The sequence below is a fragment of the Amblyomma mixtum genome, chromosome 3, assembly GCF_055824585.1.
Source record: "Amblyomma mixtum isolate Tamu chromosome 3, ASM5582458v1, whole genome shotgun sequence".
Lineage (NCBI taxonomy): Eukaryota > Metazoa > Arthropoda > Arachnida > Ixodida > Ixodidae > Amblyomma > Amblyomma mixtum.
The window spans coordinates 64112051-64126853 of record NC_143014.1 but is presented as its reverse complement, the minus strand read 5'-3'; the positions used below and the strand labels follow the sequence as shown (position 1 = coordinate 64126853).

Genomic DNA, 14803 nt, shown 5'->3' with positions numbered 1-14803 from the left:
GGTCACAACTTTGTGTCGGCACCCTACTTGCATGTTCACGAACATCGGGCGTGTGCAGGCATCGCCACCTGAAAAACAAATAAAGTGAGGCAGGGTTTAACAATGGTTATAGCCAAAGGTCGAGCGATAGTATTTTGGCAATTACCAGGGAAATTAGGAGGTAGCCATCTTGTCGGGCACGCTCAGTTATGGCTGAACATCGATTTTGGTCCAAATTGGCCAAACTTAAATTTCGGAGGTTGGCGGGGTCAAAATTTTGGAAATGACCGGGGCCAAATTTGGAGGTCGCCATCGTGTCAGGTACGGTCAGTTATGGTTGGATATCGATTTTGGTTCAAACTGGCCAAGGTCAATCTGTCATTCTGTTGCGGTGCTGTCCTTCTCAAGGTTAAACCCGGGTCAAGTCAGGCACGGATTGCTGAGCGATTTCTGTGTTGAGTAGAGCTACCACTCTAAAAAATTCCGTTAGTATGAAAATAATCGCATTTGCACAGCACGGTATGAATGGAAACGGCGGCACGAACTTTTTACCCATTTGCAAGGTGCGCAAAAATACAGCAACGGCCACTTTTTATATTTTTTCACTTTTTTATTTTTAAATAAACCACTACCACCACCACCACAAAAGAAGAAAAAAAACACGGCATGCACGGGACGATAAACTCTGTCAGGCATTGTAATACATCGTTCGATTGAAAACACATCCAATGTATCGTAAATAGGCCCAGTTTACTTAATTAGACGATTCATAACCGTGGCAGACATACGTACAACAAACATGACGATTTCAGCGGTGCCACTCCTCAAACGAGACTGGAACTCTCAACACAGGCGAGGCGATTCGGCTTCCCTACCTGTCAGACCGTGTAATTACACAAACTTCTTTATTTGTGAACCGGTGAGTGCTGCATCCATCAGATGTGGATTAGTTTCTGTCACCCATAGCTCCCCGTCGTCTCCAGAATGTCCAATTTGCGAACGGGGTGGCTCCGTCTAAGCTCAGCAGTCTTAATTGTCACACTTGCTATGGCCAAGCAGGCATTGAGAGAGTTCATAACAATCTGAAGTGCTCCTATAAATCTCAGCGGTTTGGTCGCACTCATCGATTTTGAGTTTCAACACATTTCAATTTTGTTTTTCGATCATGCAGCACAGTGTCCCATTTACCCTACGGACAACAGGTGACAAAAAGTACACACGTGAACTGCGAGCATGGCACTCACCAACGCTGACCGTTCGCTCCATCGAAGTATTGTCGCGTGCTCCTGGTTGGTTGCTGCAGGCACCATGGCATAGTACACACGCGGATGAACACGGGGCGAACTCCCAAGCCTAAATTCCAGACTTGGAAAGAGTCAGCGAGCGGGTGGCACTACCAGAGAACACACAGTGCTCTCGTTAGCAGCCCACGGGCTGCAAATTATCAGCCCAAGATGGCATCGATGGCAGGCGGCGCTCGAGTAAAACAAACATGACAGTGCCCAAGCCATCGTTGATTACAGACCTCTTCGCAGGTCTTGCCGTTCATGTGAAAAATTGATTGCTCAGCAAAAACGCGCACTTTGGAGGTTAATTAACTGGTCTGAAATTCGATGTGGGACGGCATTCCGCTCAGCGATTGTTATAACAGCAACAATGACATTCACATGCGCAATGAAAGTGCAGTGACTCATCGCTTTTTTCCTTAACGGTTATGTTTTTTTATTTCATATTTTTGCCACGGCTGGTGTCTACATCACTGAAACAGTGTAACCGATCTGAGGCGAAATATGATGACCAGTGGCCCCCGCGTAGCAGCAAGTTTGAAAAAGAGTAAAGCGACGAACTTGATTGAATTCTCTTGCCTATGAACTAGCGTGTGAAAGGGAGAGGATGACGAGGCAACGGCTAAAAAAAAAAAACTAATTAATGTGCTTTTACGTGCAAAAGCAACACCGGGGGCTAAGAGGAGTTTCGTATTCCTTGTACCTCTCCGGATAAACTCTTTCAGCTTGTCATCCAGTACCATCTTAGAGCCAGCGGAGGCTCACATAACCACCCAGTTTGCACGGCTCACTGAAACTCTCACCAGCCAGGGATCGGCTACCCCATCTCAACTCCCCCGCTCCGCTCCTTCCCTAGAGAGATTCACCAATGCCTCATCATGAACCGCATTCCAAAGCACACGCGTCCTGAGCATCACATAGCCCACCGTCAGGATCGAGCCAAAGCCCTGCAAAAAACACCTCGTTCACAGGCAGGAGGCAGTCCACGTAGGTGTCAGTGAACATTCAGAACAAAAAAGATTGCACTGTAGCTATCGTCAATCAGAGTAGCGTACCCCTCAGAGCCGCTTCCATCCCACTCGACACAGCGGCTGAGGCCGAAGAAGCGGCCATAGCATTTCCATCGCTCACAGCTCGGCAGCGGTAATCCCCAGCGACTCTAAAACTGCGGTCAGACGCTTTGCCATGGGAAGGGTTTACCCATGCGCTATCCAACTCCTCCGCAACACCTCCCTCGAAAACCGCCAGATTCAAATGATCTGGGTTCCGGCGCATTCAGCCAACTCTGTCTGGAGGGGGGAAAATTCACTGTGGCGAACGTGCTACCTACGATCACATCCTGTGGGACTGCAAAATAGAGCCACCTCCGGGTGATCTAGTTACAGCTCCTTCTCTCGAGCGGTGGGAGACCGTGCTGGCTAGCTCTGACCCCAGAACGCAAGTTTTGGCGGTGGAGTGGGCTGACAAAGTCGTCGAGGGCTATGTACTCTCGACCACTTAACGCGACCTCTTGCCAAGCTCTTCCCGGCGAATAAAATGTTTTACAATCAATCAGCCAACTCTGGTAATGAGGCAGCCCACCATTTTGCCCGTGGTTTCGACTACCGGGCGGTGAACTGCCCTTACCTGCGGTTGGCGAGAGAGCGTATGGTATCTTACCATCTTACCACGAGATCACTCTACACTATAGCAATGATAGGTTAATCTACCCTCACCCGGAAAAAGTTCTCACAAAATCCGAGCAAGTCACCTATCGCCAACTCCAAACCATCGCCTTCAAGAACCCATTTATATAAACCATAATATGTAAGGGCGAATACAAGCCCTCCTGCAAGCTGTGTCTTCACATCAAGGCTACCCTTGCCCATTCCCTGAATGAGTGCCTTCAGGAAATTCCACCGGAGGACCTGCAGCTATTGAACCCCGAACAGTCGGAGGCCGCGTTGCTTAACTCCGATCGGGACCTCCTACTCCGTGTCGTGGACGGAGCCATTGAGGTCGCCGAACGCCAAGGGCTCAAGGACACGTGACGAGGTTGCACCCTCACATACTCCCACTACAATTTTGTGAATGAATAAAAGTTCTCTCTCGAAATCGTATGGGAAATATGTTTTGAATGAAAAGAAAGCCCCAGTAGCTGTTTCACTCTGTATGGAAATTTCAACCCGGCAATGCGAGAAGGCGAGAAGAGAGATAAAAGAACAGGTAGAGTGGCCGGTAAGGGGAAGGATGCGGTCATACGGTGATAGCAAAGGACGTTTTCAACTGGTCGTTAATTTCCAAGCGCGCGACCATCGCTCAGAAACGAGGCAACCTGTAACAAGAATGTCGATGAATCGGACATTCTGAACGAAATGACGTCGAGCCTTAACGTTTGGTATGTTGTATGTTTCGGACAGGCACCAACTTGTGCGCTCGCGTGTATGCCACTATTTTCTTCCTAAACATTCTGAGATACTAGCGTCATAGATTGATAACATTGCCACAGAGGGCGGCATCGCAATCAGTTTCGCGTGCTCATTGCTAGTGCTCACGCTCGCCTTAGTTTGGGGAGTCAGTATTTGATGCACTGCAAAGTAAAGAGCAGAAATCAGACCTGTGACCTCGTGCTGAGTAGCGGAACGCGATAGGTATACGGAGCCACCACAACGCTTGTGACTGGATAAAAGAAACAATATATGTAAGAGACCTATTCCGTCGTTGGGTTAACTAGGGATGTGCCAAGTTAACTGTTTGACTGTAAACTGTAACTATAAACATACCAAGGTACTAGCGCAACTCAATTGCTGGGATTAATTGTAACCATTTTGCAGAAGTCTAAGTAGGCAAGGCCATTATTTATGACACAGGGCTTGAATCGCGTGACTGTAGACGTTTTTTTCGCTTCCTGACATTTTTCATTGAAGCCTCTGTGTTTTTCTTATCCCTATTGCCGATTAAGGCTTGCCGGTTAACTGTGATGACGTTGCTGAATGAAAAGACACAGGCCCGCCGCGGTGGCTCAGTGGTTACGGCGCTCGGCTGCTGGCCCGAAAGACGCGGGTTCGATCCCGGCCGCGGAGGTTGAATTTCGATGAAGGCGAAATTGTAGAGGCCCGTGTACTGTGCGATATCAGTGCACGTTAAAGAACCCCAGGTGGTCGAAATTTCCGGAGCCCTTCACTACGGCATCCCTCATAGCCTAAGTCGCTTTGGGACGTTAAACCCCAGTAAACCAATAAACCAACAGACACAGTCCAGTATGTCGCCGATAATCAAGTTGATTCTTAGACGCAAGTTAGTCTTCTGTCAACACAATCCACGTTGACATAGTCTGTAGCTTGCCGTGTCGTCTCGACGAAATTTGTCCGAGCGTTGCACTAAAGCTGTCGTCCAAATTCACTGTCCCAAAGCTCTCGTATCTTTTCGTCGCTGACATTCAAGATCTCACGAAATGACACCTCGCAGCTCTTGGGTGTCGTTACTGTGCAAAAATATATGCAGCAGCGCTTCCTAAAGTAATTTTTGCAGCAATATTGTGTCAAAATTGTAATCTTCTTGCGAAGCGCTCACGCTACGCAGCCAACGACACTGTTTCGCTCGCGCCCACTCTCCTTCCAGTGGTTCGCGAGTTTCCGAGCGCCAGAAATAGGGCATCACGTATTGCCGTCCCGTGCCGCATTTTCTTAGGACTCTTGCCATACAACTCACAAGCGAAACAAGAATTGCAGCTCAGGGTGCAAAACTTATCAGAGGCAAGCTCTACTTATCTTTCCCCCTCTCCAGCGGAGTCAAGGTTTTATCCGTCCCTCGCAGGTGGCCGACCATGTCCTAAAAACGTTGTTCGCTTTGCCGCGAAATCGGGCATCCTCTACATGCTTTGACAATGCGGGAACACTCCTACATGGCTGATCCCATTGATATCCTTGTAAACCTCATAATCTGCTACCCCCTTTAGGTCAATGAGCAATGAAACTTCATCATTTTGCGCAATAGAACTTCATCATAATGATAATCACCAGACTGAAGTTTGGTGGTGTAGAGCGGAAGGCTCAAGTATCCCTAAAAAAAAAGTGTGATTTGATAGAACGTGCATATATGTGCATCGCTGTCGTTGAGAGCTGATGTTATGCTCTGAGCTCTGGTATCCTCGAGTTGGAGTCTATCGATGAAGAGCATCAAGGATTCGGATACGGGGCGGCCTCTTTGTGTTCACAGAAAGTGCGTCATTTGTGTTCACAGAAAGGATTAAGTGTTTGTTTTTACGGCGCTCAAACTGTACCATTGGCCCGCGTAATCTTACGTAACCACCGGTGACTACAGGTCCATATCGCTAAACTATCGCACGCACATTTCTCGCTAAAGCCAAGGAATGTGCATGCGAAAAACAACTGCTCAGTTTATATCACTCCTACTGCTGACGGACGATAAGAACGGTTATGCTCTGCGGACTGATACATTTCACATGGGACATGCTGCCTAGCGTGATGGCTTCTAATCTCGTGAGAGAATTCTTTCACGTCTCTTGTGAAACAATACCCAGTTTGTTATCAGTTCTCAGCTTGTGACCAATCGCGCCCGTGCTACGTGACTTGTCGCGAAGCTTTTTCCCAGAAGCTTCCGCTTTTGGAACTCATGCAGTCAACAAAAGGGCTATATATGAATAGTTGAAGGGATTCGAACGCGACGTCAGTAGTCGAACAGGTAATGAGGGTGTGCTAGCATTCATTTCATCTTTTGTCCGGTTCTACGCTGCTCCTTTCAGGCATGTGAGTAGCCGTTCTGGCGAATTGTTTCTCCGAGTTCGATATCCGCTTTGACGATGGCAGTCTTTTCGGTGAAGAAATTAGACCCTTTGCTCAAGCTAAGGGTATACTTGTGTAATATATGCACCTAAATGACTGCATCGCCAGAAATTTTGTACTAATTGCCGCACTTCATGCGGTCAACTCAGTGATCGCGCTGGTGGCCGACCACATCACTACTACGGATAAAGTACTGCTCTTCTCGATACTCTAATCCTTGTTATTCGTTTTTTTAACCTAAGGTACTCGCACTTTACAATGTCATGTTCCACCCACCGCTCATGAGTTGGGCATTGGTCCACCTGATCATGCGCATAACTATTAGCAGAGAGTGCTTGCCCCACTGCAGGTACAGGCCCCGTACAGGTTCAAACGTGAAAACATTGTCTGTTGTAAACACAATGTTCTCACGAAATCCGGTGCCGGTCCGCGCTTCGTACGGAGTGCAATGTCGTTGAAGGCCGTTCGTTCTCCTTTGCGATTCGTGTGTGATGCGCATTTACGGCTTTAGTTGATGTTCATGAAATGCATTGTCGGTCGCGGGAACTGCACCTATGAACGCGGATGCCACTTCCGCCAGTTGCGGTCTGTGGTCGCTTCGTTGGAGTGGGGATTTGGCTCTAGAATCTGCTGCCCTAAATCCAATCTGCGGTCTCAGCCGTCCGCAGCGCGAAGGCACATCCGCGCTATAAAAGAGTAATCTTAGCATCGCCTTATGGGCAACCTGCGAGAAGTTAGCCGTGTCGACCGTAGCGCCATAGCAAACTGCCTAGCGAGAGGACAAAGCAATTTAGCCCCACCCGTAGTAGTTTTCCACGCCACCTGCCTGCGGTCATGGTCAAAATTTTCCGCGCTTCAGCGAAGCCGCACGTGGCGTGCGTAAGCTATCTGGGCGTCGAGAGCAGCTGGGAAAGGAATGTTATGAGCCAAACACGCGCGTCTAGCTGTTGAGAATGTGGTATGCTGTTTATCGCGGTCCAGGAGTTGACAGCAGCAATTTTTAGGCGCGCAGTGGAACCGTCACAGCGCCGCCTGGGCAGTGCGGGTTGCCTATAATGCTCGCATACGGCCTGCCGAGTCGCGCCGAAATACGTGTAAAGTGTTCGTCGTGTTGTGATGGCGCCATATTTCCAGAACATTTCTCGTTCATGATGGCCCTTTGACAACAAACCGGCGCGTAATGACTTGGGAGGTAAGCGCTATGGCATGCACTTTTGATGCCTGTTGCCGATTTTGTAACATTCATTGAGAAAAAATGACCGCCACCCTGAAATCGGTGGCTTTATCAGGCATTGTAATGGAAGCTACGGGGGCGAGCGGTCAGCGTCCAGACCCGCGTGGTTGGCTCATGAGCGCGTGTGAACAGCGCACTTGTGGAAGCTGCCGGATCGCGCTCGCGGCTCCTGCTGCGTAGCCGCATTTCGTTAGCGAGTATCGATCTCGGAGAATTAGGCGCCCTCAAGCGGTGAAACTGGTCGGAAAGTGAGTGGTGCGCTTCGTACGATTCAGCAGGCATTCTAGCAGTTGTTTAAAGGAAGCTCTGAAACCTTCAGGAGGCGAGGTAAAATCGCAGGTGTGCTAAGGGAATTTTTTTTTTTCACATCATATACATTAGCTTCGGACACATGCTTTCGAGCGGCTCTTTGGTTGATTGGTTTATTGGGGTTTAACGTCCATCAAATTAAAGCGAATCAGGTCCCAAAGCGAATCAGGCTATCAGGGACGCCGTAGCGAAGGGCTCCGAAAATTTACACGGAACAGTACAGCCCGGAACAGTACTCGGGGTTCTAGAATTTCGCCTCCATCTAAATTCGACCTCCACAGCCGGGATCGAACCCACGTCTTTCGGATCAGCAGCCGAGTGCCATAACCGGTGAGCCTAAAGCCCCTCAATGACTGAGCCACCACGGCGACTGCCTCAAACGGATACTGCACTAAAAGAATACGTTGTCAGTCGAGCTACCAAGCGAGTAAATTAGGCCGACAGACTCGCATTTAGTAATGCTCAAAATGCCCAGCGTCATGTTGAGGCCTGTCAGTGGCAGCATCCATTTGAGGACCGATTCCGTTCCACTAAGGTATTTAGCGACATCTACAGACCACGTTTAGAGAGGCTTATTGCATTTTATGCAATACTGCAATGCAGGCCTATCTAGAGACATTTATTGTTAGTTCGCTGCAAATTCAGGGTCATGTAGGCGTGTTTTGTTTGCCATATATAGCCTTGTCAGCCCAATGTAAATCGCGCAGTAAATACGAGCGTAATTTTTGAGTAACTGCGGCACTCTCCTTTGCGTTCGCGGAACGTCGACGACTCCCTTCGGACGTTCGATCTTGACAGCAAAGATAGCAGATTCAATACACAACGGGAAAGAAAGGGCCTGTCCAGGCAACCTGCTCTGATGTTTGCCGTGTCGATCGCAGCGCAGTAACACGCAACCTAGTGAAAGAAGCAAGCATTTTCTAGGCGCACTCGTAGTGCTTTCCACGCCCCCTGTCTGCTCTTGTAGGCATGAGATTCTGGCATCTGTGCAAGCCACACGTGGCTTGCGTCAGCTAAATGGGCTACATCGAGGGCACCTAGGCAAATGTGGTCTCACGTTTGTAGCGGCCGAAATGGCTGACGGTTGAGGCACGCAGTGGAACCGGCGCAGTGTCACCTGGCCGTAGACATTGCGCAGAACCTTATGATTCAAAAACTTCTCTCCCTTAGTAAGCTTGGTGTTGAGAGAACTCCGGTGGAAGAACAGGGAACGTACGTTACCATTTTCTAGCATAGCGAGAGCAATCATTGGTTCATAAATCTTCTGTCTTTACGTTTGGATTTGTTTTATACCCTGTATCAGAATGACTCGCCAGTGTAGCAGTTAACTTGTAATATTTAGATATTACGGGCCAAATTGTCAGCCACAACAGGGTGGTGTTGCCGGAAAAGACCAATATTAACTGACTGTATGGCGCCTGCTCACTTTTCTTCCTTCTGGTCTCTTAAGCCCACGCATGCGCAGGTCACTCTGTTCGCGACGAAATTCATCAAAGTCAGAGGCTGGTATTTCCAAGCCAAAGCCTCAACAAATGCATTTTCTTGGATAAATCCGAATTCGGAAAAATCTGTCGCCGAGTGTTTTTCAGACTTCTTCGGATTTATTTGAAACCAGAGTCTAGAGTCAACCTGCTTGCAAGGGGGAGGCTGCCTCGCTGAACCTGACTTGCAAAGTGTATAAATAAAAGCAGTGGCTGACTTGACCTCACCAAACTTTCGGCTCAATCTGCTCGCATGCGGTTACATAAGCAAGGTTATACAAAGAGAGAGAAAAAAAAGCCAAGACTGAGACATTTCAGCCATTACCCTTGCGTTCGAAGCCATCCCAGAATACTAAAGGAAAATATTTGGGCTGTATATAAGCCTCTACGGGCTCGTTCACTTTCACCTGGTCCATTACTTGATTTACGAATTTTTAAATAACTAAAAAGTAAATGCATCTCACTAGTGTCGTACCTGCGAAAGTCTTGCGTAATTCAAACCGTTCGCATTACGAAGGCCATAATAGCCAGCTGTAATAGAGCAGCAAAGAGAGGGCAGCCTTTTAAACAAGACGGCTGCCCCTATAGTGACCGAAACTGAGAGATCGACTCCCGAAACTACGTATTAAGGAGCGTAGCTCGTTCTAGAGCCAAGATTGCCGCTCTGTGTCCAGTGATGTTCTTTGCCGAAACCAAAAATTCCCTTCCACAAAACCAAGAAGTCGCTATTTGGGGCGCTTTTTCCTGGAGCAGTTTGGAAAATGTTTGCATTTTCCGCTGCGTTATTTTACAGTATTTTTTCGCATTAATCCTAGCCTTTTTTCAGGATAAGCGAAAGCCAAAGTGCAGAAATTGGTCGGGTATACTACTCGTTCGGCGTGTTTGCGTTTTCGGCGCTCCATTACTTATTTCAAGAAGGGGCGGCCCGAAAACAGTTGGCCCCCCTCACCACCCAAGGCTACGCGTTAAAAGAAACATTTGTGGAGAATTCAGCTTCAAGTTTTATTCAGTCTCGTACGGGACTTTCGCAACTTTGTTAGCTCACCACGACTGCCGTATTTACGTCCAAACTGGTCTATCCGACTTTTAGGGCGACACCCTAACTTTCCGCTTACCGCCCATCGCATGCAGCCAATGCGCATGCGTAGGTGTCTGCTGGCGGTGCGCGGAAAGCGGTAGCGCTGGTAGCATATGCTACGCCGAACCACTTCATGCCATATTCAGTGTATAAAAAAAATCTAATTGCTCTTGTATTTATAGAAATGGCACCCGAATTTCGATGGAGGTGAAATTCGAAAACGCCCGTGTTCTGTGCAATACCAGCGCACGTTAAATAACACCAGGTGGTCTAAATTAGTCTGGAGCCCTCCACGCTACGGCGTCGTTCACAGCCCAAGCGTCGCTCCCGGACGTGAAACACCACAATTTAAAAATTACAATCTTAATTCTGAAAAACTTCTGTAGACTAGTGAAGAATCTTTTCACTTTCGGTCGACATTTAGATTCGAGGGACACTGAGGAGAACTCTTCCAACAACCGTTTTCAGTAAAATTGATTCCCTGTCTATATTAACGTTTTCCCGAAAGGAAAAAGCTCATTTGTGGCCGAGGAAATTCATTTAAAATTTTTCTTGTCACTCATTTCGAACTCGTGACGTCCACACCGAGAAGGACTGTAGTTACCATCGTTTTGAAGTGAATGGCTGTGTTTCATAGTCTGGATCCACGAAAATAATTCGTTGTTGCCGCAGGCAGTTTGCTTGCGAAAGTGGCCGAAGATGGCGACGCTTGAAAGTTATTTTTTTTTTGTTTTTGAGGAAATGAAATGGAGCAGTAACTCTGTCACATCTCAGTTGAGGAAGGAAGGAATGTGGGAGTGGAAGAAGAAAGAGAGAAAGGGAGGCCGTAGTGGAGGTCACCGGAATAATTTCGACCCCCTGGGGACCTTTAACGTGCACTGACATCGCACAGCACACGGGCGCCTTTTTGCATTTCGCCTCCATCGAAAACGAGGCCGCAGCGGCCGGGTTCGAACCCGGGAGCTCCAGCTCAGTGGCCGAGCGATCTAACCACTGAGCCACCGTGGCGGGTTAGCCTGTATTTCGTTTTTCGGTCTTTCCTAGCTTGTGCAAGCTGTGTTTTCGTCGAGGGTGATCACTTTGTCCTTAGAATGGCGCAGTCTGTTAATGCAGACAAGCATCAATTTGTGCTCGGTGTCTGTTTAAAAACTCTTGAAAAAGAGAAAATTGCCCAAATGTAACATCACTGCCCGTATCACTTTCCCCAATAGCGAAAGGCGCCAAATTCATAAGCACTGATAGAGCTATTGTTGATATCGACTGCGGCCAGTGCTGCCATTTTCTGCGGTTGTTAAGCCTTGTTTTTGTTGTCACGAGAGCGGCTCACGTGAAGCACAAATTTAATAAGCTTCGAATATTTATGAATTATTCACAAGAGTTCATGATCGCATGTCGAAATCAGGATTGTTTTTTTTGTTTTTTTTTTTGCAGTGGAAAGAGCGGTAGCTGCTTGTTGCACAACAGAGGAAGTGAGCGGCATAGCAAGCCGGCATAATGGAGAAGAATCCAGAAAAAGTCCTTGCTGTGGGGCCCGAAGTCATGTGCCACGAAGACGTGGGTGTAGAAAGAACTCCGAGGAATATAATCAAAAACGTCCTGGTAATAAGCTTCGGCTTTGTGCTCTTATTCAGTGCATTCCAGTCAGTGACCAACCTGCAAAGCAGCATCAACTCCGAGGCGGGCTTGGGCACATTCACAATGGCGACCATCTACGTCGCGCTCGTGCTGTCGTGTATGTTCGTGCCCACGTTCATGATCCGCAAGCTGAGCCTCAAGAACACGCTGGTCGTGTCTATGGCCATGTACACGTTCTACTTCGCGGCTAACTTCTACCCGACCTGGGGCACCCTGATTCCTGCTTCCATCCTGATGGGCTTGGGCGGCGCGCCCCTTTGGACATCCAAGTGCGCCTACCTGACCACCGTGGCCAACGAATACGCGGTCAAGACCCGCCAGAAGCCGGAGGACGTGGTAACCCGCTTCTTCGGACTCTTCTTCATGATATTCCAGACGGCGCAGATTTGGGGGAACCTCATCTCTTATTACGTGCTCAAGCCGGCCAGTCGGCCGTCCAACGCCAGCGTAAACATCGACAGCTGTGGCATCAACTTCGTCACAGCCGAGGACGATGCAGACAACGAGAACCTGCAGCGGCCGGACAACGCCAAGTTGTACACGCTCATGAGCATCCTCACTGCATGCGCGGTACTCGCAGTGTTCAGCATGCTGCTAATGTTGGACCGATTGGCCGCGCCGTCTAAGCTTGTCTCGAAGAAGCCTGTCTCGCTGCTCGTGGAGACGCTGAGGCATCTGCGCAAGCCATACCAGTGGGCCATCCTGCCGCTCACCGTCTACAGCGGCGTCCAACAGGCCTTCCTCATCGCCGACTTCAGCCAGGTAACGCCGCGCGGGGTGGCGCTAGGATTAGAGGAATGTGTGTGTTCAGTAGAGGAACAACCCTCCGTGCCACAATTGTTCAAAGATTCGATGTGGGCTTAAAAGTTGGTTGCGGAGGGATAGACACCGAAATGAAATCTCAGTGTGTTTATGAACTTCTTCAGAACAAAGATTAGGAAGGTCTTTCTTGTTTTAGCCGTATTGGTGTCACGTATATACCTGTTATACGTTACACGTGACAACAGACCTCCTGCTGTTCGCTAAGAACGGAGTGAGAAGCTTTTCGCTTAATGGGAGAATAGCTGACAAAATAAAGCTGTTCTTCTTCTGTGAGTTAAGCAAAGGGAGTTGCATACATGTCTCTTAACATGATTTACCTTTTATTTCAGGCTTACGTGAGCTGCGCTCTTGGTATTCACTACGTTGGCTTCATCATGATCACCTATGGCGTGGCGGACGCCATTTTCTCGATGGCATTCGGCCTCATCACAAAAGTAATCGGCAGGGTACCCGTATTTATATTTGGATGTGCTGTGAACGGCGCTATATTGGTTGTGATGTGCACGTGGAAGCCTACGCCTGATGATTTCTACGTCTTCTTCGTCATTGCCGGCTGCTGGGGCATCGGAGACGCCGTGTGGCAGACGCAAGTAAACGGTAAGCGCTTACAAGAAGACTTTCACTGTTTGAGAAGGGGAGCTGTCGATTTGAGTGCTTGTTTCTATTTTCTTTGCTTATTGGCCTTTTTTTTGTTTATATTTTGCTGGAAGAACACGTATTCAGTTTCTCGAAGGGCTTGCTAAAATCAGAACAAATATATTAGGTTCGTTCGGGCGAAGGCAAGAGAGCACGAGTGCTTATATATCGAAACATCCTGCATCCTGCTTTACTCTAAACGTTTAGGCAGGAGTACCTTCTGAAGCAAAGCTAACCGTATCGCCGTGTTAACACGGCGTGCTTTCCCATGTTCAGAATGATCAAGTGTTATGCAGAGGAGTGCTTTTGCATTTTTTTCACGGTGATGTAACGGTAATTCTTCTTGAGTGCTCAGACCATTCAACTTTTTCGCAGCTTTCTATGGAACAGTATTCACCGAAGATGAGGAAGCCGCCTTCGCCAACTACCGGCTTTGGGAATCTGTCGGGTTCATCATCGGGTTCGCCATTCAGAAGGTGCTTGCCATCCACCACAAGGTTGTGGTCGTGGTGGTTTTCTTAGTCGTTGGAATGCTGGGCTACCTGTCCATCGAGATACACCTCAAGTTCAAGAAGAAGAGCCAGTTGACTGTTATGAGTTCCAGCTGATGGTCGTGGTGGACTATTCAATGACTACACGCAAGGACTAAAGCCGACCGCTGGCGGGCGGAATGCGCTGATGGGACTCTTTCACAAATAAGGACGTAGCTTGTATTTAAGCTTGAAAATAGTAAACGATGATTTTAGATACACCCATTTTGGTCCTAAGGTGCTGCAGCTGCGAGGGTCTCAAGCACGAAATACTTGCTAGTAAGCAGCCAATTCTTAAGCCGAGCTCACGCACAGCCTCGTCTAAGCACGGTTCATTACCTGTCATGACATTATAAAGAAGGCCAGGTACGCTTGGTCCAGCTGGGAACGGAGCCGGTGACCTATCACTTCTTAGGTCACCTCTTTACTGATTGAGCTGCAGGCGCACTTTTTTTTTTCATTTCACGGTATTTACTGGAGGGAATCTTATGTGCAGGAACCCTGTCACAATGAAGCGCGCTAGGGGTCGTGAAAAATCATTGGCTTTGAGCAGTAGCACATGACAGTGCCAGCGTGTGTTCCCAAGAGCTGATGCTGCTGGTGCAGCGCGCACTGCGCGTCGGAGGAGGGAGGGTGATTTTGGATATTAGAGCGAAAGCTCTATTGCTACATGTCTTCCAAGGTCAATCTCGATGCGCGTTTGACCTTGAGGCCCGGAGCGCAGGCAAACGTGACTCGCCAAGCAAGGCGCACCTACGCGCGCTCGCCGGCTCCGCCGCTGTGATACCACGAGAGTAAGAGAGGGCAGGCTGGGAGAGGCGCAGCTGCGCGCGCTAGCCGGCTCCGTCGTCGTGGTGCCACGTGACTAGGAGAGGGTCCTCCAGTTTCGCCATGGATGAGGCGCACGTCGGACCGAGTGTCAGCTCTTATGCGTCGCCGTTAAGCCGCGTGCAATCACGCAGTCGGTACAGCTCAACTAGAAGGTGCACTGCAGAGGACGCGAGCTTAGCTAGCCGCTGAAACAGAGGA

General features: G+C 48.7%; 1 protein-coding gene across 4 annotated transcripts in view; it reads left to right on the top strand.

Annotated features, from left to right (window-relative positions):
• Positions 1–13999, top strand: part of LOC149350432 (UNC93-like protein) — a 39261-nt gene extending 25262 nt beyond the window's left edge. The window contains exons 1-4 of one of the 4 annotated variants that reach the window (XM_089579454.1): positions 5816–5948; positions 11583–12548; positions 12938–13205; positions 13620–13999. In XM_089579454.1, the coding sequence (XP_089435580.1) occupies positions 11646–12548; positions 12938–13205; positions 13620–13852 (1404 nt within the window). In that variant the 5' untranslated portion in view covers positions 5816–5948; positions 11583–11645 and the 3' untranslated portion in view covers positions 13853–13999. Of the gene's footprint in view, positions 1–5815; positions 6014–7020; positions 7242–11582; positions 12549–12937; positions 13206–13619 lie in introns of those variants that run through there. The other 3 variants (XM_089579451.1, XM_089579453.1, XM_089579452.1) reach the window with 3 other exon arrangements.
• Positions 14000–14803: the final 804 nt, after the last annotated feature.